This window comes from Bufo gargarizans, chromosome 1, assembly GCF_014858855.1.
Source record: "Bufo gargarizans isolate SCDJY-AF-19 chromosome 1, ASM1485885v1, whole genome shotgun sequence".
NCBI lineage: Eukaryota > Metazoa > Chordata > Amphibia > Anura > Bufonidae > Bufo > Bufo gargarizans.
The window spans coordinates 495,132,752-495,158,610 of record NC_058080.1 but is presented as its reverse complement, the minus strand read 5'-3'; the positions used below and the strand labels follow the sequence as shown (position 1 = coordinate 495,158,610).

The window sequence follows — 25,859 nt, the reverse complement described above, 5'->3', positions numbered from 1 at the left end:
GTCATGTGTGAAACTGTGTGCTGTGCTGAGCTATGTATCTAATCCTATCCTGTGTGATACTGTCTGCTGATCTGTGTATCTAATCCTATCCTGTGCGATACTGTCTGCTGAGCTCTGTATCTAATCCTGTCCTGTGTGATACTGTCTGCTGAGCTGTGTATCTAATTCTATCCTATGGGATACTTTCTGCTTATCTGTGTATCTAATCCTATCCTGTGTGATGCTGTCTACTGAGCTGTGTATCTAATTCTTGCTGAGCTATGTATCTAATCATATCCTGTGTGATACTGTCTGCTGAGCTGTGTATCTAATCCTATCCTGTGCAATACTGTCTGCTGAGCTGTGTATCTAATCCTATCCTGTGCAATACTGTCTGCTGAGCTGTGTATCTAATCTTATGTTGTGTGATACTGTCTGCTGAGCTGTGTATCTAATATCCTATCCTGTGTGATACTGCCTGCTGTGCTGTGTATCTAATCCTATCCTGTGTGATACTGTCTGCTGAGCTGTGTATCTAATCCTATCCTGTGTGATACTGTCTGCTGAGCTGTGTATCTAATCTTATGTTGTATGATACTGTCTGCTGAACTGTGTATCTAATCCTATCCTGTATGATACTGTCTGCTGATCTGTGTATCTAATCCTATCCTGTGTGATACTGCCTGATGTGCTGTGTATCTAATCCTATCCTGTGTGATACGGTCTGCTGAGCTGTGTATCTAATCTTATGTTGTGTGATACTGTCTGCTGAACTGTGTATCTAATCCTATCCTGTGTAATACTGTCTGATGAGTTGTGTATCTAATCCTATCATGCGCGATACTGTCTGCTGAGCTGTGTATCTAATCCTTTCCTGTGTGATACTGTCTGCTGAGCTGTGTATCTAATCTTATGTTGTGTGATACTGTCTGCTGAGCTGTGTATCTATCTTATGTTGTGTGATACTGTCTGCTGAACTGTGTATCTAATCCTATCCTGTGTGATACTGTCTGCTGATCTGTGTATCTAATCCTATCCTGTGTGATACTGTCTGCTGATCTGCGTATCTAATCCTATCCTGTGTGATACTGCCTGCTGTGCTGTGTATCTAATCCTATCCTGTGTGATACTGTCTGCTGAGCTGTGTATCTAATCTTATGTTGTGTGATACTGTCTGCTGAGCTTTGTATCTAATCCTATCCTGTGTGATACTGTCTGCTGAGCTTTGTATCTAATCCTATCCTGTGTGATACTGTCTGCTGAGCTTTGTATCTAATATTCTATCCTGTGTGATACTGCCTGCTGAGCTGTGTATCTACTCCTATCCTGTGTGACACTGTCTGCTGATCTGTGTACCTAATCATATCCTGTGTGATACTGTCTGCTGAGCTGTGTATCTAATTCTACCTGTGTGATGCTGTCTACTGAGCTGTGTATCTAATTCTTGCTGATCTGTGTATCTAATCCTATCCTATGTGATACTGTCTGCTGAGCTGTGCATCTAATTCTATCCTGTGCGATACTGTCTGCTGAGCTGTGTATCTAATCCTATGTTGTGTGATACTGTCTGCTGAGCTGTGTATCTAATCTTATGTTGTGTGGTACTGTCTGCTGAACTGTGTATCTAATCCTATCCTGTGTAATACTGTCTGATGAGTTGTGTATCTAATCCTATCATGCGCGATACTGTCTGCTGAGCTGTGTATCTAATCCTTTCCTGTGTGATACAGGATATGATTAGATACACAGCTCAGCAATGATTAAATACATTAGATCTATTGGCTGATAAGGGACATGTGACAGTGTGCATGGCAGTTGGGGGCTTGTATTGTCTAATGCAGGTAATTTTTGGGGAATATCTCAGGAACTGTATGTCCTAGAGAGCTGAGACCCGGTCTAAAACCTTCCCGGACATCTGATGTACCTGTTTGCCAAATTTGGTGATCGGTCTAGTCGTTTGGTTGCGTATAAAGAGAAGACAGACAACAGACAGAAACTCATTTTTATATATATAAGAGACTAGCAGAAGTACCCGGCTTCGCACGGGTATATTTCATCTATTTTATTTTATGTTTCCGTGTGTCGTAAAAAAATATCAACAGTTTCCCCCATAACAGTGACCTCTACAGTACATGCCCCTTTAACAATGACCTTTACAGTACCCGCCCCTTTAATAGTGATCTCCACAGTGCCTGCCCCTTTATCAGTGACCTCCACAGTGCCCGTCCCTTTAACAGTGAACTCCACAGCGCCCATCCGTTAGTGGCCCCTGCCCCCCATGCATGTAGCAGTGTAGTTGTGCCAGCATACGTCATATGACTGAATATTTAAGGACCTGCGAACTACTAAAACATTGGATCAGTTTTTATGGCAACCAGGAGTAGGACCTGCGAGCTTCTATTGGCTGATAAGGGACATGTGACCGTGTAAATGGCAGTTCGGATTTAAGTGAAAGGCTTGCTGTCTTCTATTGGCTAATGCAGGTCATTTTGGGGGAATATCTTAGTAACTGGTACGTCCTAGAGAGCTGAGACCCAGTCTAAAACCTTCCCAGACACCTGATGTACCTGTGTGCCAAATTTGGTGAAGATTGGTTGAGTCGTTTGGTCGCACATAAAGAACGTCTAGATGTTTAGACAGACAGAAACTCATTTTTATATACATAAGAGATAGAGAAATGACCCTCACCCAGAAGCTCTGGCTTTTTGTTGGATAAGATCTGGTAAAATATGTGGTAGTCCCTCTCAGACTTCAACTGGAAGGTACAGCGGGATTTCTCCAGGAGATCTAGAGGGAATAGGATACATGAAGCAGGTACATTCAGAAGAAACCAGATGAAGAAAGTACCGTACATATATAGTACATTTAGGGTCACACGTCTAAGTATTATCCTGTTACTATTTTGTTACAATTTTACATTGTGTTTTGTAAAAATATTTAGAAAATGCAGCATTCTTTAAGTTTAGAACAAAACCAATACAAAGTTGTTCCATAGATCATCCCAAATTAAGGCAAGTCTCAAAAGAAATATAAAAAAGTATCAAAAGGCTATGTTCGCTATCTTAGGCCCTTTTGGGGGCTTCACATTTTATGGACATATGGAAACTGAAGTGGTAACCATACGAAATAGATAAATGTTGGTCAAAACTGCTGATTTCGCCAGATACTTCTTCAGGCTGTATTAAAACGGCCATGATACAGACCGTATTATGGGTACAAAGTTTGTCATGACTGCGGGTTTAATGTCCTGAACTTTTGCCACCATAGATCCTAAGATGCAGCTAGTTTGTGTGAGTAGACCCATGGTCAGGACAGGATTTGAGGCAATTATATTGCTGTATTTTGGATGAGTGATTACAGTCTGACATTTTCCAGGTGATAGACTGCTATCAGAGGGGCAGTTACCCTTTCTGCATTGTAACAACATGCACACTCAGCCAAGCATGCATGTTTACAGTGTAGCCAAGAGGAATAGTCAGCAGCTGAATAAGTGCTTAGCCAACAGCTATATTAAGTGTATGGCCAACTAAAGGCTTGATCACATCTGTGTTAATCTTTACTGCTACTTTGCTCCGTCATAGGAGCATAGCAAGGAAGATGAAGAAAATTCCACATCCATCACATGACTGACAAACCCCAAAATCAGATGCTGATATTTTTTTCAAATCTGTTTTTATTTTCTGATTGTAGATTTTTAAATTCTGTTTTCCATGCAAGATTATGGGGCTGCCATCTTCCGTGAGCTGTCAATAACAGCATTTAGAGATATGTTTTACAGCAGCCACATGGGCTATAGATACAACAGACAGCAACAGACTCACTGACTTCTATGGGACAGTTTACTGAGCATACTTTATGATATGCTACTGTACAGGTGGAGTATATACGCTATGAAAATTGTCTATTGTGAATGATGGATCCTGTGTTATCTGTATATAGTTGTTACCTGTCATTGTAACCCTGGCTGAGATCATAATAACATGACTGCTGAAAAGTGATATCTACGGCCAATGCAAAAACTCCAGGACTTTAGGATTTAGTTTCAAATGTAAGTAGTGACATGAACATTTATAAAAATAAGTCACCCCAAAAATTCGAAAGACATATTTTTAACATAAAATGTAAAAATCAGCGGCTCACCCCAATACTGAATGGACAGGGTGCACACCTCTCGGTCCACCCAGACCGCACAGGAGAAAAATGATATAATAAAAGAATGAGGGGCACTCCGTATAAGGGAACAAGAGACAGTGGTTCACAGTTTAAATTTATTATACTATCACATATATTCACTGTACATAAAATCAATAAAATCCAATGAATGATATAACAAATTAGATAAGGATCCTTATCGTTAATAAAATGTCCAGAAAGTCCATAGGACAACACACATCCGGTATTCAATCGCCACAGATGGTATGGGCAAATTGCCGTTTTAGGATGTCTTTTTCAAGTATATCACTTAGGGATATAAAAACATATTTTTAACATAAGGTGTGATTTCATAAGGTGTGATTTGAACAGTAGGTAATGTTTTGATCACACATTGTTTTAAAATGTTCACATATTCCCTTTGAGCAATGATAAAAAGTTGCTGGCTTTGGTGCTTTCCAACCAGTGCCAGACTAAGCGATCTGAGAGCCAAGGAATACCCCAATGGGCCTCTGAGCCAGAAGTGTGCTCCACCTACAAGAACGGTTCATGGCACAATGCTAGGACAGTACACCTAGAACTGTTGTGAGCGGCCTTAGTTTTACTTACAAATGAGTGGCATGACTGTTTCTGGCACTGCACGGATAATGGTTAATGGCTTTCATCTTTTCCAGTAGTATGAAATTGCAATAAGAAGGAGTGGAAAGGAGGACCAGAAGGGTTGTCATCTGGCCATTGTACTAGTATTTAATTTGTACTGACTACATTATTTTGCCAGTAATTTTCAGGAGCCAAGGAGGTATGAGATGCCCTCGTGCTACGAAGGGCTATATCTCAGGATGTATAGGACCTAGAAATATAGTTTTAAAACTAAGAATCTAAGCTAGCCACCATACAGTCCGATTAAACCTTTAGAAATTAGGTTGGGAATAAGATATACAGGTATTACCTGCATCTAGCATCTCAATCCTCGTCTTGTTTTAAAACTTAGATTCTTAGCTTTAAAACAAGATCTGGCTCATATCCCCCTCTGCTTTACAGCCACACCCCCACAGCTAGCCATTGTGGAGGAGGAGGGGAGATAGTGGGGGAAGTCCCGAAGAGATGCATGGATGAGAGGCACAGATCCTTCTTTCCCTGTACATGTTCACTCTGGCTCAATCTGCTCTATTATAGAAAAAGAATGAAAGAAAGAACACCACCTAATGGACCCCATTGACAGATTTGACTGCATCGAATCTCAAGAAATGTGCTCATCAGCAAAATGTTTTCTTTGTATAAATAATGGAGGGCACTCTGCTATCTGGTGTTGCACAGATTGATCAAGTGCATATTTATAAACAAATATTTATCAAACAATAAAATAGACTAAACATAACATTTGAAAGTAAAAAGAAAATAGCAGATAAAAATAATTACAAATATTTCACATCTACTGTACAGGTCCTTCTAAAAAAATTTGCATATTGTGATAAAGTTCATTATTTTCTGTAATGTACTGATAAACATTAGACTTTCATATATTTTAAATTCATTACACACAACTGAAGTAGTTTAAGCCTTTTATTGTTTTAATATTGATGATTTTGGCATACAGCTCATGAAAACCCCAAATTCCTATCTAAAAAAATTAGCATATTTCATCCGACCAATAAAAGAAAAGTGTTTTTAATACAAAAAAAGTCAACCTTCAAATAATTATGTTCAGTTATGCACTCAATACTTGGTCGGGAATCCTTTTGCAGAAATGACTGCTTCAATGCGGCGTGGCATGGAGGCAATCAGCCTGTGGCACTGCTGAGGTGTTATGGAGGCCCAGGATGCTTCGATAGCGGCCTTAAGCTCATCCAGAGTGTTGGGTCTTGCGTCTCTCAACTTTCTCTTCCCAATATCCCACAGATTCTCTATGGGGTTCAGGTCGGGAGAGTTGGCAGGCCAATTGAGCACAGTAATACCATGGTCAGTAAACCATTTACCAGTGGTTTTGGCACTGTGAGCAGGTGCCAGGTCGTGCTGAAAAATGAAATCTTCATCTCCATAAAGCTTTTCAGCAGATGGAAGCATGAAGTGCTCCAAAATCTCCTGATAGCTAGCTGCATTGACCCTGCCCTTGATAAAACACAGTGGACCAACACCAGCAGCTGACATGGCACCCCAGACCATCACTGACTGTGGGTACTTGACACTGGACTTCAGGCATTTTGGCATTTCCCTCTCCCCAGTCTTCCTCCAGACTCTGGCACCTTGATTTCCAAATGACATGCAAAATTTGCTTTCATCCGAAAAAAGTACTTTGGACCACTGAGCAACAGTCCAGTGCTGCTTCTCTGTAGCCCAGGTCAGGCGCTTCTGCCGCTGTTTCTGGTTCAAAAGTGGCTTGACCTGGGGAATGCGGCACCTGTAGCCCATTTCCTGCACACGCCTGTACACGGTGGCTCTGGATGTTTCTACTCCAGACTCAGTCCACTGCTTCCGCAGGTCCCCCAAGGTCTGGAATCGGTCCTTCTCCACAATCTTCCTCAGGGTCCGGTCACCTCTTCTCGTTGTGCAGCGTTTTCTGCCACACTTTTTCCTTCCCACAGACTTCCCACTGAGGTGCCTTGATACAGCACTCTGGGAACCGCCTATTCGTTCAGAAATTTCTTTCTGTGTCTTACCCTCTTGCTTGAAGGTGTCAATGATGGCCTTCTGGACAGCAGTCAGGTCGGCAGTCTTACCCATGATTGCGGTTTTGAGTAATGAACCAGGCTGGGAGTTTTTAAAAGCCTCAGGAATCTTTTGCAGGTGTTTAGAGTTAATTAGTTGATTCAGATGATTAGGTTAATAGCTCGTTTAGAGAACCTTTTCATGATATGCTAATTTTTTTAGATAGGAATTTGGGGTTTTCATGAGCTGTATGCCAAAATCATCAATATTAAAACAATAAAAGGCTTGAACTACTTCAGTTGTGTGTAATGAATCTAAAATATATGAAAGTCTAATGTTTATCAGTACATTACAGAAAATAATGAACTTTATCACAATATGCTAATTTTTTTAGAAGGACCTGTATATCATAATTAGCTGAACATGTAGGTTAGTTCACAGTCTCACAGTAGCAGCTGGTATGCTGTGAGGGTGTGAATCTGCATTAAATCTCTGTTGGAATTACTGTCTACATGGATAGTTGCTGTGATGTCATAATAGTGGATAGCACATCACTCCCTTCTATTGATCCATAAGGGTTAAATATAAAATACAGATAAAATATAAAAACAGTAAGTGTCCACAATTACGAGCATAGAATAAAAAATTGCAATCCTCCTTTTAGGCTACTTTCACACTAGCGTTCGCCGGTCCGCTCGTGAGTTCCGTTTGAAGGAGCTCACGAGCGGACCCGAACGCCTCCGTCCAGCCCTCATGCAGTCTGAATGGAGCGGATCCGCTCAGACTGCATCAGTCTGGCAGCGTTCAGCCTCCGCTCCGCTGCTTGCAGCGTTCAGCTGTCCGCCTGGCCGTGCGGAGGCGAGCGGATCCGTTCAGACTTACAATGTAAGTCAATGGGAACGGATCCGCTTGAAGAGGTCACCATATGGCTCAATATTCAAGCGGATCCGTCCCCCATTGACTTTACATTGAAAGTCTGAACGGATCCGCTCAGGCTGCTTTCACACTTATTAATGCAGACGGATCCGTACTGAACGGAGCCTCCGTCTGCATTAATATGATCGGATCCATTCAGAACGGATCCGATCGAACGCTAGTGTGAAAGTAGCCTTAGTTATCTTGCAATAATAGATAGATAACCAGTTTGCTATTTATAGCTATTAGTCCCACTTGTAGATGAGTTGATACTTTGTTAGAAGTAGGAATGGATTTCTTCTATAATAGTAACAGTATGTCACTTGTATTACTTGGTTTATAATTGCAGCAGTTATTTGTTATCTCATTAGTAATTCCATGTTTTGGTTACAAATAAATTGTGTACGTTACCACTCAATGTGGGTGGATCACCTCTATATCCAGACTGTGGCTTAGCTTAGATGTCCGCTGGAGGATCCCCGGAGCGGCTGTAGCAGTGTCCCATATGGCGTCCCACGTGTTTGGGAAGCTGTAGCTTGAATCGGCTGCCGGGTGATGTTATATGTGCGGCTGTCCTTAGGTCTCCTAGTTGAGAGATGTCAGCGTGGTTTCAGCCAGTCCCTGCTGTTGCACCTTTGGGCAATAGCGATCTGTTGTATTCAGTTCAATAATATAAATCGCAGTTTGTATACCGCATCCCAAATACACTGCTCTAGACACCAGACACGTTTCGGAGTAATCAAACTCCTTCTTCAGTGGTGCGTAATGTATGCTTACTTGATTAGGGGAGGAGTAACATCTGTGATCCCCAAACATCTCAAAATCATGAACTGGATTATATAGACCGATCTTATGTTAGTCTATCACATATAGAAAGTAATCTATACCTCTAATAAACTTGATGCCGGAACTTTGGGAGGATCTCTAATAGGGATGACATAGAACTAGATAGATGAAATTAACACCAGAAAAAAAACAAAAAACAACGCATATGCGTTTTTTGTCTTCTATATATAAAGATTAAATATATGCACATACAGTAAATCATTCTAAATGTATATTTTAGATAGGGGCGGAGCCTAGCTGCAGAGCCGGATGCACACACGTGTGTGAGCTCTGTGGAGGATCGCTGTTGAGCAGGCGATTTAAAGCATTTTCACAGCACCAACATGGGGAAAACTACGAGGGATAAGGCAAAGGAGACCCCTGGAACAGGTAAAGCCTTGTCAGGGCAGGGAGACTTGGACAGCTTCGTGAGGAAAACGGCCCCCCTGAGCGTGAAGCGCATTAACAAAATGGCGCCGAGATCAGAGTCACCGGAGGCCTCCGATTCAGATGGAGGAGCGGGCAGTGAAGCGGCAGCGCACGGGGTCTGTGAGGACTTACCGGTCTCCAGAAACTTTATGAGGCAGTTATTATCAGAAGCACTGGATCCTCTGGTCGCTGAACTAAAAGAGTTCAAGCGTGATCTTAAACAACAGAGTGACCGGGTGGATGTGCTAGAAACTGCACAAGCGGCCATTGTTGATTTTAACACAGCGGTCTCCCACAATATGGACCATACACAGGCTCATCTGAACTCCTTATACAGCCAGATCGAGGATCAGGACAACAGAGGCAGACGGAATAATCTGCGGCTGAGAGGGTTCCCGGAGTCTATTCAGGCAGACGCCATTATGCCTACCCTAATGGACTTCTTTAAGAGCTTACTGCAGGAGGAGGACAGTATGGACTTTACTTTGGAAAGAGCGCACAGGGCACTCCGTCCACCACCTGGACCGACGGAACCCCCCAGGGATATTGTGTGTAAGCTGCTTAGTTTTCAAGCAAAAGAGTACGTGCTCAAGGCAGCTAGAGCTAAACCGCAGATTGTATTTGCAGGCTCTAATATCCTGATTTATCAGGACCTCTCTCCATTGACCCTGAGGAAGAGGAAAGCGCTCAAGCCCTTACTGGACGTTTTGAGAGAGCGTAAATTGATATACCGCTGGCTTTACCCGTTTGGCCTTTTGATAAGTTTTCCAGATAGGAAGATCACGATCAGGTCACCCGCCGACCTAACAAGGGTCTATGAGAAATTGGAAATTGAGGACCTGCGGATCAACGACTGGAACCCGGTCCAGGAATTGACCCAGCTACCAGCGTTACCTCTGATAGCCCCTTGGACACCGGTGGGCTCGGGAAGACCCCAGCGTCAAAGGAGAAAGATGGAGAAGCTCCGTCCTAGCAGTCCGACACAGGACATTGATTGAGTATAAAGTATTTAGACATAGGGTGTTCTCAGATGTGTGCCTTTCAATGTAAAACTCCTTTTACAGGTACTATGTTGCAGTAACAGCCTGCTCAACTCCTTAGATCCTCTAGGTGGCAGCCTACGCCCATGACTCCCACGCTATTTGGTGTGGATCGTATGCTGTTCCTTATAGGAGCTAAACTTCTGCATTTGTCAGCTTGTATGTGTTTTTACTTCTATTTTGACCGTTATTTTTATTTTTATATGTTGTTCCCAACACTGTTCTGTTGGGCTGATTTCGACATAGATGTTTTTGTACTGTGTGATATAGTACTATCTTCCTGGTCAGCTTACATTAGATTAAGTGCCGGCTATTGTGAATGGCTATAACCAATGTTTGTTCCTTTAACGTGCGGGGGATGAACGCGCCTTCCAAAAGGGGACAGATTTGTGCTTTGATGAAAAAACAAAAAGTTGATATACTGCTCCTTCAGGAGACACACTTTAGGACAAATCATGTGCCGAAGCTGAGTCACTTGACATATAACCAGTGGTTTCATAGCACTTCATCGATGTCTGCCTCTAAGGGGGTTAGTATAGCAGTTCACAGACATGTCCCCCTGGAGGTGCGTTCATCTCTTGTGGATGTGGAGGGGAGGTACATTTTTATCAAAGGTCTGATAGGACAACAAGTGTATACGTTTGGTAGTGTGTATGTTCCGAACACGGCGCAGGCGGCCTGGTTAAAAGGAACACTGGCATTGCTCCAGGGGTTCGCAGAAGGGCTGATAATTCTGGATGGGGACCTGAATATTGCCATCTCCCCTGATGTAGACACCTCACTTGGTAGATCCTCAGTTCCATATGGAGCATTGAGATCTATTAAAAGGAATCTTAGTAATAGCGGATTAGTGGATAGTTGGAGGGCACATCACCCGGGGCAAAAAGACTATACTTACTATTCACCTGCGCACAAGTCTTATCAAAGACTAGACTATGTATTTATGTCCACCTCACTACTGCCTTATTGTACTAAGACTTCGATTGGCTCCATACTGTTGTCGGATCATGCACCGGTATTCATGAACTTCCAAATGCCCAATATTCCAAAAAGAGAAATGCTTTGGCGACTCAATGAGACTCTGTTGCACAATCAACAGCATGTGGACAGTATGGAGAAGAAAATTGAGGAATATTTTACCCTCAACGACTCCCCGGACATATCTCCTGGAACGATTTGGGAGGCACATAAGGCGGTGGTGAGGGGGCACTTCATATCTCTAGGCTCATACCTTAAGAAACGTAGGGTGGCGGAAGTAGTGGATCTGCAAAACCAGATCTCCAAAGCGGAATCCTTGCATAAAAAAAGGCTAACAGCGGAGATTCTGCAACAGCTGGACCTCCTTAGATCGCGACTGAAAAACTTACTGAACACCAAATCGGCTAAATTATTTCTTTCCGCCAAGTTCAAATATTATGCGCATGGCGATAAGGCCTCTAAGTTTATGCTGTCCCAACTTAAAAAACGTAAAGCCCAATCATATATACAGAAAATAATATCCCCGTCTGCGCAAACAGTATATCAAATGGACCAGATTGCGTCTTGCTTTACAGATTATTATACCCAATTATATAATCTGAACCAAAAGATATCCCCACTAGAGCGGGTAACTAAACTCTCAGAGACGACAGACTGGCTGGCAACGCTTGGCCTCCCTAAGCTGACTAGTGAACAGTCACAGAAGTTGTCTCGCCCCTTTGATTCGGCAGAACTGAAAAAAGCCCTTAAAAATTCCCCCCTTCACAAGAGCCCAGGTCCAGACGGGCTGCCAATGAAATACTATGATTCCTTCCAAAACACTCTACTGCCTAGATTTCTATTGGTTTGCAATTCACTATGGGAAGGCAAACCTTTACATCCACATATGCTAGCTGCTCAAATTACGATAATTCCCAAGGAAGGGAAGGATCCTGCGTTATGTGCCAGCTATAGGCCGATATCCCTGCTCAATACAGACCTAAAACTACTAGCCAAAATGTTGGCCTCTCGCCTCCAGTCGCTCCTGCCTCATTTGATCCATATGGAGCAAGTGGGCTTCGTAGGAGGGCGGGAAGGAAGAATGAACATATCCCGCCTGATCAATATTATTCACCAGGCACATGTCACTACCACCCCATTAGTCCTTCTCGGCACAGATGCCGAGAAGGCTTTTGATAGAGTGGATTGGACCTTTATGAGTGAGGCGCTAAAAGCTTTTGGAATTCCTTCAGATTTCATAAAGGTAGTAATGGCTATGTATAATAATCCCAGCGCCAGAGTTCTTGTCAATAACATACTCTCCCCATCCTTTACAATTAGCAATGGCACCAGGCAGGGTTGCCCCCTCTCACCGCTCCTCTTTGTTCTGTCAGTAGAGCCGCTCCTACAGGCTCTCCGGCGAAATGAAAGGATCCGGGGAATGACTATCAGAGGGAAAACACATTTGATTGCTGCATTCGCAGACAACCTTCTCCTCATTATTACAAACCCTGTTGAGGCCTTCCCGGCGATTCATGTGTTGTTAGAATATTTCGGGTCCCTATCGAATTTTAAGGTGAATCTTACCAAGTCACAAGTTTTAAATGTCACTCTTGGCGCGCAATTACAGGCTGACTTAGAACTCAGTACTCCATTTAAGTGGTCAAACAGTAGTATACCCTTCCTGGGGGTGAAAATCATTTCCCAGTACTCACAGTTGTATTCGGAAAATTTTAAAAATATCCCCCGGCAGATTAAAGAACTGATGTCATCTTGGGACCTTCCATTTATGTCATGGTTTGGCCGTAGGACTCTAATCAAAACCATGATTCTTCCAAAGGTTTTATACTATTTGCAGGCGTTACCAATTTTTATTCCAAGAGAGTTTTTCGCTCAACTAAGAGGGATACTGTCGCGATTCCTCTGGAGCAGCGCCAGACCTAGATTGTCGCACAGCCAGGTGATCAAACCTCAGAGAATGGGAGGCTTAGGGATCCCTGATTTCCTCCTATATTATAAAGCTGTCCACGGGTTGAGGGTCTTGGAATGGATACGTAGTCCACCAGAAAGGCTTGACGTGGGGTTGGAGCAAGATTTAGTAGGCACTCCATTACGTTCACTGGCGTTAATGACAGAACACAGGCAAGCTTTTTTGAAGCAAGTAACTAATCCTCTAGTACGTAACACGCTTAAAGTATGGTTTGCTGGTTTATTAGAGAGATTAGTCCCTGGCCCGATTTCCCCGATTCTACAGATAAGAGATGTCTTATGGGACTCCTCCCCGGAATTTAGATCCACTCTGGATGACAGACACAAAATGAACTCAACCCCAATACTTGACCTTTTGGATATACCATCTGAGGGGGAAGATGATTATTTGCCTCAATCCCAAGCCGGGAATGTAACCCGATTTCACTATGCCCATATACTTAAGTCAATGAAAGGTAGACTAACACAGTCCCGGAGGGTCCAGACCCACTTTGAGCGAATGTCCTTGGAAAAGAGAGAATCGGGTAAAAAAAATATCCAGAATTTATGCCTCCCTACTTGACTCTCCTCAGACAGTTGCCCCCCCATTCATTAAGAGTTGGGAGAAGGACCTGGGAATCACGTTTACCTCTAGGGAAATAAAAACACTCTTATCACAAACCAATAAAATATCCAGGTGTGTGCGGCTGCAGGAGAACTACTTCAAAATGATCACTAGGTGGTACTATACACCCACGAGATTGCATAGGATTTTCCCGGACTCCTCGCCAATGTGCTGGAGATGCCTAGACTCTGAGGGTTCCTTCTTACATATATGGTGGGACTGCCACCTCATTAAACCCTTCTGGAAGGGAGTATGTGAGATCATTTCCAAACTACAGGATAAGCCTTTTCCTTGGTCACCACAATATTGCTTAATTGGCCTTAAGTTGTCATACAGTAATACGTATACAAATTGCCTTCATCAACACCTCCTGGCAGTAGCCAGAATTCTTATCGCTTCAAATTGGAAGTCAAGAAATGTACCCGCTGTTCATCACTGGTTGGCTCGCTGTGATCAAGTGTATAGGCTTGAACAGATAGCACACTGGGATTGTAATAACACCCCCAAGTTTGAGAGAGTCTGGGGGGCGTGGAAGAAATTAAGAGAGTTTACTTAATTATATTCTATCTTGTGACGTATATGCTTAGAGGCTCCCCGAGTTGAGGGATATTTAGAGGATGTTAATAACTTTAACCTAAAAACAGTGCCAAGAGGGAAGATGATATTGATATGGCTATTAGGACATAGTTCTCTGTCGGATGTTATAGTTGATGTTCTCCTTTGGCAATATATAATAGACGCTTCTATCTATATGTAAATGTCAATATTGTTGTGCGTTATGCTGAGACATAATGTGATGCCAATGCGGTTATCAAAGTATGACATTTTATATGTTCTGAACAATAAAATATTTTACAAACTAAACTAAATGTATATTTTAATACTTTACTAATTTAGTAACAGTATAATGCTTGTTGTATATCCTTTAAATTTATTTTTAAATATTGTTGCATAGTATATATTATGAAACAGAAATATTTAATATATCTTTTTTTAAACATCAATCTTTTTCACTCTCCATTGTTTTCTCTTTTTTCTTATTTCTTTCTTGTTCTCTTTTTCATTCTTTATCTATCTTTTTTTCTTTTCTATGTATTTTGATGTTTTTTTTTTTGCAGATGTAGATGTTCTGTTATAAACTATGAAGGTATGTGGGGATGGGGGACTACCCAGGAGGGGAGATCGAGGTGTTGGTATACAGCCTGACCTCGATGTCCCGTCCCTGATTGGCATCCATCCCGAATCACAGAAATCCGAACAATTCCATCTCAGCATTTACCTTGCAGGTATTATAGTATCAAATTCGAAAATTATTTTTGATTCTGTTCTATACATATTGGTTATATGATTGCCACCTCTCCATTGCCTTCTAATTTTTTCTAGAGCAACAAAAGTAAGTTGAGTAGGATCCTTATTGTGGTAGTCTCTATAGTGTTTAGAGACGGTATGTTGTTCAAAACCTTTTCTGATATTTGTGCTATGTTCTGCTATCCTTTTCTTTAGTGTACGTTTGGTTCTACCTATATATTGTTTCCGACATGGACATCGTAATAAATATATTACATCCATAGAATCACAAGTGAGGTGGTCTTTGATAGTAAAATGATACGTATTGTGTGTTGAACATATCTCCATAATTTTTGGGGGGAAATTGGTGATCTTACAATTATTGCATCTGTCACATCTATAAAAGCCCTTTAAGGATAACCAATTTGACTTTATCCCAATGGTCTTTGGCTTTATAGTAGGAGCAATTTTTAATCCTAGCTTAGGGGCCTTTGTATATATTATTTGAGGGGTGGTAGTTAATGTTGAACCTATAATTTTATCTCTTAGAAGATGATGCCAGTGTTTGTTGATAATTTTTTCTATGCTTTTATATTGTGCATGAAAAAGCAAAATTATACGGAGATTATCGTCTTGTATTATTTCCTTTTTTGTGGTCATGAAAAAGTCAGCTCTATTCATACATTTTACCTTTTCAAGGGATGAGTCCACCATCCTCTCAGGATAATCTTTTTCTATAAATAATTGTTTTAGTTCAATGGGCTCATTTTCAAATTGTGCTTGATTAGTACAATTACGCTTAATCCTCCTAAATTGGCTAGTTGGAATATTAAAGAGCCATCTAGGGAGATCGCAGCTGGAATATAGAATATAACTGTTGTTCGTAACTGGTTTACGGTATGTGCTACATATCAATTTGTGATTATCAACCTTTATAGTTAAATCCAAAAATTCTACTTGTGTTTTACTTAAACGAGTAGTAAAACTCATATTCCTATCATTTACATTAATTTCTTGAAGGCAAATATCTAGATTGTCCACTGTATCTTGCCAGATAAAAATATCATCTATATAACGTTGCCACAATATTAGACTTGTCCCCAGCTTAGATCGAATCACATCCTCCTGCCATTGAGCCATGAAGAGGTTAGCATAACTAGGGGCAAATCTGGTACCCATGGCTGTACCCCTCTTCTGAACATAGTAATCTGATTCATACATAAAATAATTGTGGGTAAGGCCCCATGCACACGGCCGTTGTTCACGGCCGTGTGCGGGCCGTGGAACCGCGGCCTGGATCCCTCCTGAGAGCAGGAGCGCACGGCGTCACTGGTTGCTATGACGCCGTGCGCTCCCTGCTGCCGCCGCAATACAGTAATACACTGGTATGATCTATACCAGTGTATTACTGTACTGTGCCGGCAGCAGGGAGCGCACGGCGTCATAGCAACCAGTGACGCCGTGCGCTCCTGCACTCAGGAGGGATCCAGGCCGCGGTTTCACGGCCCGCACACGGCTGTGAACAACGGCCGTGTGCATGGGGCCTAAGTCTATATTCAACCCCTTCTAATATAAAGGCAATTTTATCATCATGTAAATAACTATTTGTGTCCAATTGTTTTCTAAGGGCAATTATACTTTGTGAATAGTCAATAATTGTATATAGTGAATTCACATCCGTTGTACCTATTATACAGTTGTCCTTATATTCTAATTTCTCTACTATTGAGATAATATCTGCTGAATTTATCTACGGTATATGCTGTGATAAATTAGATGTAATCGACCCAATGCCGGAGACAATCGGTCTTCCAGGTGGCTGATTATAAGTCTTGTGTATCTTAGGGACACAGTAGAAGACTGAAAGTCTTCTCTGTGTTCCTATTATGTATTTATATTCTCGTTCTAAGAGGATTCTCTTATCTTGTCCCTTATTACAGAGTTCAATTAATTGCTTGTGATATTCATTAGTATGCTCACGTTTAAATACGCTATAGGTGGATTCATCCTGTAGCTGTCTCCTACATTCTTGGTCATACTGGTCAGTTTCTAAAATAACAATAGCCCCTCCTTTGTCTACTGGTCTGATTGTGATGTTTTGTAATGATTGTAGCTCTTTTATGGCCTCTACTTCTTTTTTTTTTTAATTTGTATTTATTTGACTCCGTATATTGGTTTTGAAATTTTTGCGGAATGTAGCTATTTCATCTCCTATCTCTTGTCTAGGATATCTTTTTGTTCTCTCCATTAAATCTGTGTGTACATACTGTATTTAGAGAAATTTGTGATTTCCTCTGTGATTTTTTATGTAATATTTTTTCAAACACATTTTCCTCCCCAATTTTTCTATACCTATGTAAGTAGAAAATGTATCCAAAGTTGTAGTGGGAGGAAATGTTTTAACTTTTATTCAAAAGGGTATCTTGTGCGTAAGTCAATTGTGTGTGACTTAGATGCACTATTGTATTATCTTTTATGGTCGTGTCCTGTATTGTCTGTGTGGGCTTCTTCTTTTGTTTTCCTCTACGTATATCTTTTTATATTGTTGTGTGTTTGTGCTCTGTTTGGTGTCTATCTGTGGTGGTCCTCTCCTTTTTGACGGTGATTGTATACATGAGTCTGTGATCTCTTCCCCATTGTATTGTCCCCCTGATTGTGATGCCGTTGTCTTAAATTGTACTCGTGTGTCTTTGAGTGGCTTCTTTCCGGAGACTGTGAGTAAGTGTGCCTGGTTCTTGTTCTGTAATGTGGTGGAGTTCGATCTAAAAAATGAGGAGTAGATAGGGATTCGAACCGATTTGATGTTGGGACATTGTATTGGTTATGGTTTCTATTTTTTGTATCTTTGTTAATTGCACTTAATTTATTTGATACTGGTTTAGTGATATGTTTCACTTGTTGATGTGCAATTGGTGGCTTCTGTTTTAATTTTTTACATTTCTTATTGATTATTTCTCTTTCCAATGTGTCTAGACCCTTACATGTTCTTCCCGGCCATTTTTTTTATACATTGTCTTGTGGTAGAGTGTCTATTATTTCTGTGAAAATTTGATTTAAAAAAAATACTTACCTCTCCTGCTCCGGACACCGCCGCTCCTCACCTACATCGCGATCCTCTTCCTCCTGCCGCCAGCTGTGCTGTAAACCGGAGCGCACAGGGTGAGGTCACAGAGTGCCCTCACGCTGTGCACAGCCTTCACAGCCGATGACCAGGAAGCGGTGAGTACAGAGCTTTCACCGCTTCCTGGTCCTCCGGTACTAATGAGCGCTTCGATAATGGAAGCGCTCATTAGTATTCACCCCATAAGATGTATTCACCCCACTTTTGGGGGGGGGAATGTGTCTTATAGGGCGAAAAATACGGTACTATGCAAATATATTTAATAATACATTTAAATGATTTACAACAAGCATTATACTGGTACTTAATAAGGAAAGTATTAAAATATACATTTAGAATGATTTATGTACATATATTTGATGTATTTGATTTAGATGCAAAAAACGCATCAAAAACTCATATGTTTTTCTTTCTGGTGTTATTCCTAATTTCATCTATCTAGTTCTATGTCATCTCTATTAGAGATCCTCCTAAAGGTCTGGCATCAAGTTTATTAGAGGTATAGATTACTTTCTATATGTGATAGACTAACATAAGATCAGTCTATATAATCCAGTCCATGATTTTGAGATGTTTGGGGATTACAGATATTACTCCTCCCAATCAAGGAATCGGCCTTTAAATTGCAGCAAGTAAGCATACACTACTCACCACTGAAGGAGTTTGATTACTCCGAAACTGGTGTCTGGTGTCTAGAGCAGTGTATTTGGGATGCGGTATACAAACTGCGATTTATATTATTGAACTGAAAACAACAGATCGTTATAGCCCAAAGGTGCAACAGCAGGGACTGGCTGAAACCACGCTGACATCTCTCAACTAGGAGACCTAAGCACAGCCGCACATATAACATCACCCGGCAGCCGATTCAAGCTACAGCTTCCCAAACACGTGGGACGCCATATGGGACACTGCTACAGCCGATCCGGGGATCCTCCAGCGGACATCTAAGCTAAGCCACAGTCTGGATATAGAGGTGATCCACCCACATTGAGTGGTAACGTACACCGTTTATTTGTAACCAAAACATGAAATGACAAATTATTTTTATCTGCTATATATTTTTTCCTTTCAATTTTTATGTTTAGTCTATTTTATTGTTTGATAATAAATATTTGTTTATAAATACGCATTTCATCAATCTGTGCAACACCAGATAGCAGAGTGTTCTCTATTTTTTTATACATTTCTAAATTATTTGGTCGTCGGTGGGTGTGTCGTGGAGTGTGCACCTGGACCATAATTTTAGGTAGGTTGAGCCACTGTGACCTTTGTCTCATTCATTAAAAAAAAATTATTTGCATTAGTTTCAGCACTTTTACCAGGTTGCATAGTAAGTTTTTACATTTTCACTATTTATATAAGTGGTTGATATACTGAAGGTATATCTGCGAGTGATGTAAAAATCATGTACAGCGGCTGAAAAAATATATATTGAAAAACAGCATGTGTGAACTCAGTCTGTGTGGAGTCGCCAATAAAAACACGAAAAAACGTTATGGTTTGATGGAAACAAAGAAAGACTGATATAAAATAAGATTCAGCCATCGTATATATGTGCTAATAATCGCATGCAGCAGTATGTGCTGTAAAATTCATCCTCTAATAAATTAATGGGATATAGGTAGGAAAATATTTGAATTCTTACAAGTCTCTATGTCAGCAGATGCAAGTTTTCCAGTTGCTCCAAAATGGATCCGGATAAATTTACCCTAAGGCAGAAAAAAAGAGAAAATGAAGGAGAAATGAAGGCAGAAGTGGTATTAAATTAATGGGTATGCTCCTATATTTTATAGCATTGAAGTTCACAAGATGCGTTGCATCTCATATTCTTATATCCATATTATCTGCCATAAATATTCTCATACACTACATTTATATATCCTACAGTTACCATTCATCTCCCTCTTTGAAAGAACATGGCACGCAGCCTATAATAGAAATGTAAGTGCTCAGTTATAAGACATGAATGACTATCACAAAGAACTTACAAATCTTGAAGAGTTGTCATTTCTCACAGTCTTGGCATTGCCAAAGGCTTCCAAGGCAGGGTTAGCCTGGATGATTTGATCTTCCAGAGTTCCCTAAGGATCAGGAAAAGAAGAAATGGTAAAATGACATATAACATACATAATCCTGAACACACTAAATCTTTGTTGATGTCCCATAACAAGTTTGAGGAAACTGGGACTTAGGGCTCATGTATAGTGATGGACGAACATCTGCTGGGACGGCTCGCGAACGCGATCGCGATCAAATGTTCGTGAACCGCAAGTTTGCGGCGGGTCCTATTCATTTTAATGGCAGGCGAACCTGAAAAACCTTCAGCTCATATTTGCAGCCAAGAAATAATTACTAGAAGTGCACAAATAGTCCCACAACATGGACAGTGACATACCAGATGTATTAATCGAATTTGCGATCTCCATTCATTATTTTTTTCAATGCGAAATATCTGCAATATAATTTTCACGTACGCGCATGCGCAAATGCACTATAAAGAAAGTATATCGGTATATAACACCCCGCTTCAATCAGTTTTTTTGTGGGACGACTGGTATATCACACCAGTAGAAATTATTTGTTCCAATAACGCTTGTCCCTCTATATACCTGCAGTATCGCAGCAGAATATACTTTCTAACGTATATTATAACATTGTACAAGAAAGGCAATCCATTACAATATACATGAAGATAAAATGTAACCTTTAATAATGTTACTATGAGGGTCCATTCACACGTCCGTAAGTGTTTTGCGGATCCGCAAAACACGGACACCGGCAATGTGCATTCCGCAATTTGCGGACCGCACATCGCCGGCACTATAATAGAAAATGCCTAATCTTGTCTGCAATTGCAGACAAGAATTGGACATGTTCTATTTTTTTGCAGAAACGGAAGCACGGAGGCAGAAGTGCGGATCCGCAAATGCGGATGCGAACAGCACATTCCGTCCCCATTGAAAATGAATGGGTCTGCACCGGTTCCGTAAAATTTCGGAACGGATGCGGATCCATTTTGCGGACGTGTGAATGGAAAAGATATCCCTCAAAATGAAAATAAATGAAATTATTAAAGTTAAGCAAAAAGCATAGATGTGGTAGGCAATAACAAGTGCTCGGCGGCACTAAATCAGGAGCTCGGCGGCACCAAATCAGAAACCATATGTCCTACCACAATGCGGGGGGTTCCAGTACACATCGATGAATCCCGGAGGGAAAGCAAACACCATCTATTCCTGGGCTAGATGATGATGTGGTATTGAAGGACAGGGTGGGCAAAGAACTGTCCCTGATATTGCCCTACAGGGGGGTGCTATTCTGGCCCTGATAGCCTAACCACAGACCACCCGCCCTGATAAGAGCGACCCCGCCCGGAACCTTACCCTATATAAAAATGGCCCTAGTAAGCCCCTAGCCCCTAGGCCCCTGACTTCCAGGTGATCACTATATAGATCTATGTGTTTTGACTCATTATAAAAGTATATTATAAGTATAACACACCCCTCTGTGTATCACACCTATCGATAGCACACCTATACCAGTCCTTAAAAGGACTTTTGTGGCCCTATTAGCTAGCGTTTGGTGTCGCTAACAGCCTGTCCCTGCTCCACAAAGCAACCTCTCCCTAGACTGGCAAAACACTGAATGTAAAATGGCGGCCAGATCAGGTTTATTTATAAGGTAGGGGGTATGTCCATGTGCGGAAACATCTCAATTGGCTGTCCTGTACCACCTGATGGATGTGTCATGGGTCAAAGTTCTTCACAATGTAAAATAATATGACGGGCGCGAATATCTCCATATGTTCGCATGTTCGGCAGATCGCAAACACGCAAAGTTCGCCGTGAAACGACCGCCGGGCGAACCGCAAGGCCATCTCTACTCATGTACACAACCGTCCTTGGTCTGGTAAACATGGCCCATATGTCGGCCCCATCTCCCAACGGTGGCTCCTCTGACCCAAACTCATTGCAGCATAATGCCGTGAGTTCCTATCTTACCGCACTACTATACTGTATTCATATGATGAAATCAAAACATTTGTTTTGACCCTTCCCCAAGGCACTAATATTACTATATACGTAGTTGACAAGTGTAAAGCCATGTTGCTGATCATACATACTACTTGAATAACTGTGAAAAATTAAGTTTTAATCACTCACATGCCAGGATGCCAAGTGTCCGTTGGCAGGGAAGTCTCCTTGAGTCTCTTCCCCTGTCTTGAGTAACAACTGTAGCAGTCTCCTGCTTCATAATGTACTATCCATGAAAGCCATCACTCAAGAGCAGAAAAGACGGATTAGAAGCCAGGGGACATCCCTGCCCACTGGACACATTAGTTATTAATACTTAAAGGGGTTGTACCAAGTTTTGAAGTTATCCCTTATCCACAGGGATAACTAAGTAATTGCTTGGGTCTGACTGCTGGGACCCCCAGTTATCTCCAGAACAGGAATCCCATTCCCCCATACTGATAGAGCAGCAGGGAGAGGAGTATGATCAGCAACATATCTTATCGTCTTATAATCTATATAGCGTTAATGGTCCTTTAGGGGTGGTGAAAACTGGCTTTAAAGGAAGTCTGTCAGCAGTTTTGATGATGCTTAACTGCTGATAGCACTAGGTAGGGGCTGCCTTTGTGAATCTTATCTCATCAGTAGTGAAAGGTATAATGTTTTATTCTGCTCCTGTTCTGTACGTTGAAGTGCTCTCTCTGTGCTGAGCTGCTTCACAGACCCTCCTCTCTGGTCTGAGTGACAGATGTAGTGTTCTTCTCATCGGATGCTACAGCTGTCACCAGTGGTGTAACTACAACTGATGGGCCCCACAGCAAATTTTTGAACGGGCCCCCCTAGCAACTTATTTGCACCCCCTACTCCCATAACTAGTCAAGATTGAGCTCTCAGACCAGGCCCGGCAGTGTTCTGTCCATTTTCTACAGTGCCACTGTATTTAATGTCATTGTATAATACTGCTGAGGCGGCCCGGACAATGAAATCTTTTAGTCTTCCTCCTGAGGGGGCCCCTCTTGGGTCTGGGCCCCAAAGCAGCCGCTTCCCCTGCTTCCCATATAGCTACGCCACTGGCTGTCACTCACACCAGAGTGGAGGCACTGTGAAACCGCTTCACAGTACAGCTCCATTCTGGCCACTTGAGCATAAGAATCTGGCACAATAAAAGTTCATAGTCTCACTACCCCTAATGAGAAAAGCTCCATAAAGGTATTCTTGTACTGCTCTCCCCAGCCCCTACCTAGTGCTGTCAGCAGTTTAACATGATAAAACTGCTGACAGACATCCTTTAAAGAAGGGTGTAAAGCAGTCAGATACAGCTCTATGACTGGGGACATGTGGAGTGGAGAAGCCTGTGAGGAAAAGGTTGCTACAGTGAGGTTCAGCAAGCCTTCAGAGCCTTGGTAGCTCCCTTGTGGATTACCTGAAACACATACAAACTTCTAGTATGCTTTTGATCTTACCTTGCCAGTGGGACCAGCATCCTTTTTGCGGTCTCCGATGGCGGCAATGACAGCAAAGTACTGAATGACACGTTTGGTGTTTACAGTCTTCCCTGCACCAGATTCTCCACTAGAATTAGAGGGTTATATGCATATTCAAAAATGCCAATAAATTTATAATAACAGATATAAATTGGTGGAAATGACGTACGTGATAAGAATGGACTGATTGTCCCGATCTGGAAAAAAAATTGAACAAACTTGTTTAGTAGTTACAGAAAACGGGGGAAAAAGACAATAGATACAATAACTGATTTGTAAGACATTGAATTTAAAGGGTTTCTGTCATTAGAAAAATCGTTATGTAGCTGGCTGACATTAGCGATGTGCTAAAACATAACTGTATGACTTATATCTCCCTGCCTGCCGCCGTTAGCGCTAAATAATGACTTTTATAATATGCAAATGAGCCTCTAGGTGCTAGTGGGGGGTTGCTGCAGCATCTAGAGACTCCGTCGTCTCGCCGTTTGGCATGCCCTTGTAAAGGTGATTGACATCCTCAGTCTCCTCCAAGCCCCGCAAATCCCACGACTGCGCTGTCTATTTTAGTATTAGGTGCAGGCGCAGTAAATGATGGACGGCAGCAGGCGAGCATCCTTCACTCACTGCGACTAATACTAAAATGGACGGCGCAGGCGCGGGATTTGCGGGGCTTGGAGGAGACCGAGGATGTCAATCGCCTTTACAAGCGCATGCCAAACGGCGAGAGACGGAGCCTCTAGTGGCTGCAGCAACCCCCCACTAGCACCTAGAGGCTTATTTGCATATTATAAAAGTCACTATTTAGCGCTAACGGCAGCAGGCAGGGAGGTGTAAGTAATACAGTTATGTTCTGCTGACATTAGCACATCGCTAATGTCAGTCAGCTACATAACGATTTTTTTGATAACCGAAACCCTTTAAGGGGGTGGGGTTTCTCAATCAGTATATTTATTACCTGTCTGCAGGATCGGTGATAAATATGTGATCGCTGGGGGCCTCTTTTTGGATATTTTCTAGAACAGGGGTTCAGAGTCCATTGTGCCTCCGCACTGCCCAACCATGGTGAGGAGGAGCATGGCATAGACACATTGAAATCATGCCCACTCTTCTTTACCCCTTATACCTGTTGTCAGGAGGCTCCCATACAGTAAAACTGCTGGCACAATGCAAAATCTAATGTGATCAATGTGTAATCATTGTTCTTAATATATGAACTTTGGCGACTTTACTAGTTACCTGTAAAGCATGCAAATAGTAGATTTATCTTTATATATAAAATTATTTTAGGACCCTTAAGACTTAACTTTTAATAGAGATAGGATAAAAAACGCCCTATATACCAAGGCGGTTGAAATTAAATAAACAAAGGCAAAGATATGGCCTAACTACCACAGAGCATATGACATCCACTGGATAGTTCCAGTAATGGAATGTGTGAGTAGCTTAGATAAGGGCAATACCTATGGCGATACCAGTGACAGAAATGAGAGGCCTGGGGCAATAATATTAGTGCAGGGGAGAAATAGAGGAAAAACTCTCCCTGTACAAGCCCTAACTATGCCTCTGCCCAGGGACAATCCTTGATGGTGGTATTTCCCTGTCCTCGTACTTGGCCTAACTGACCCTAGGAGACCCGAAACAAAGAGAGTTCCCCTCAAAAGAGGGTAGATAGAAAAGAGAGTGACAAACTATCCCTTGATAATAATTAGTTGATCTTTATGACTATCTATACTCAATGTTTTAGATTTATCTTTACCAAATATCTCCAATAAAGTTATAAGTTCTTGCTCTCTCTCCTAGAATTTTCTGCCAACCTTCTCAAAGCTACATACCTTCAAACATCTGCCCGAAACTTACAGTACCTCTTCTGACAAGCGTATGACACTGGATATGCTGCAGATTTGCCGCATACAACATATCTGTTATACAGTAGCAGCAAACAAATCTTACCTATATGCACTTAAAAAGACGGGCTATGGATTTAGAATCTGAAACATGTCAGTTTATGCTGTGGCTTTCCAACATGGATTTCACCCTTCACAATGAAGCAGAAAATCTGTAGCGGAAATTCCGCTAGGTGTGGTCATACCCCTGGAAATCTAACAATACCGTCACCCTCTAGAGCAGCTGATTCCTTACCTTGAACATCGGGATGTATGCGATGCCTTCGGACTTGAAGAAACACAAGTTTTCTCTTTCCTCAGGCAGCACATACATCCTGCACTGTGCTGCCTTCAGACACGAGGAAAACAAAATCACAGGTAACACAAATGTTCGCTATTCCCTGTATTCTGCAGGGCTTCTACTAAATGTATCTTGAATATAATGATTTCATTCGGCTGTATCACACTGTCTGCTGTGACTATTACAATGAATAACCCCCAAATTCTGTGCTGTTGTGGTTGACTGCACTGT

The 25,859-nt window shown here is 41.8% G+C and overlaps 1 protein-coding gene across 1 annotated transcript in view; it reads right to left on the bottom strand.

Moving 5' to 3' along the window:
• Positions 1-25,859, bottom strand: part of LOC122923509 (myosin-7) — a 107,823-nt gene that overhangs the window by 67,850 nt on the left and 14,114 nt on the right. The window contains exons 2-6 of the mRNA XM_044274338.1: positions 23,614-23,641; positions 23,424-23,532; positions 19,936-20,028; positions 19,593-19,656; positions 2,668-2,766 (exon numbers count right to left, since the gene is read on the bottom strand). Of these exons, the coding sequence (XP_044130273.1) occupies positions 2,668-2,766; positions 19,593-19,656; positions 19,936-20,028; positions 23,424-23,532; positions 23,614-23,641 (393 nt within the window). The remainder of the gene's footprint in view (positions 1-2,667; positions 2,767-19,592; positions 19,657-19,935; positions 20,029-23,423; positions 23,533-23,613; positions 23,642-25,859) is intronic.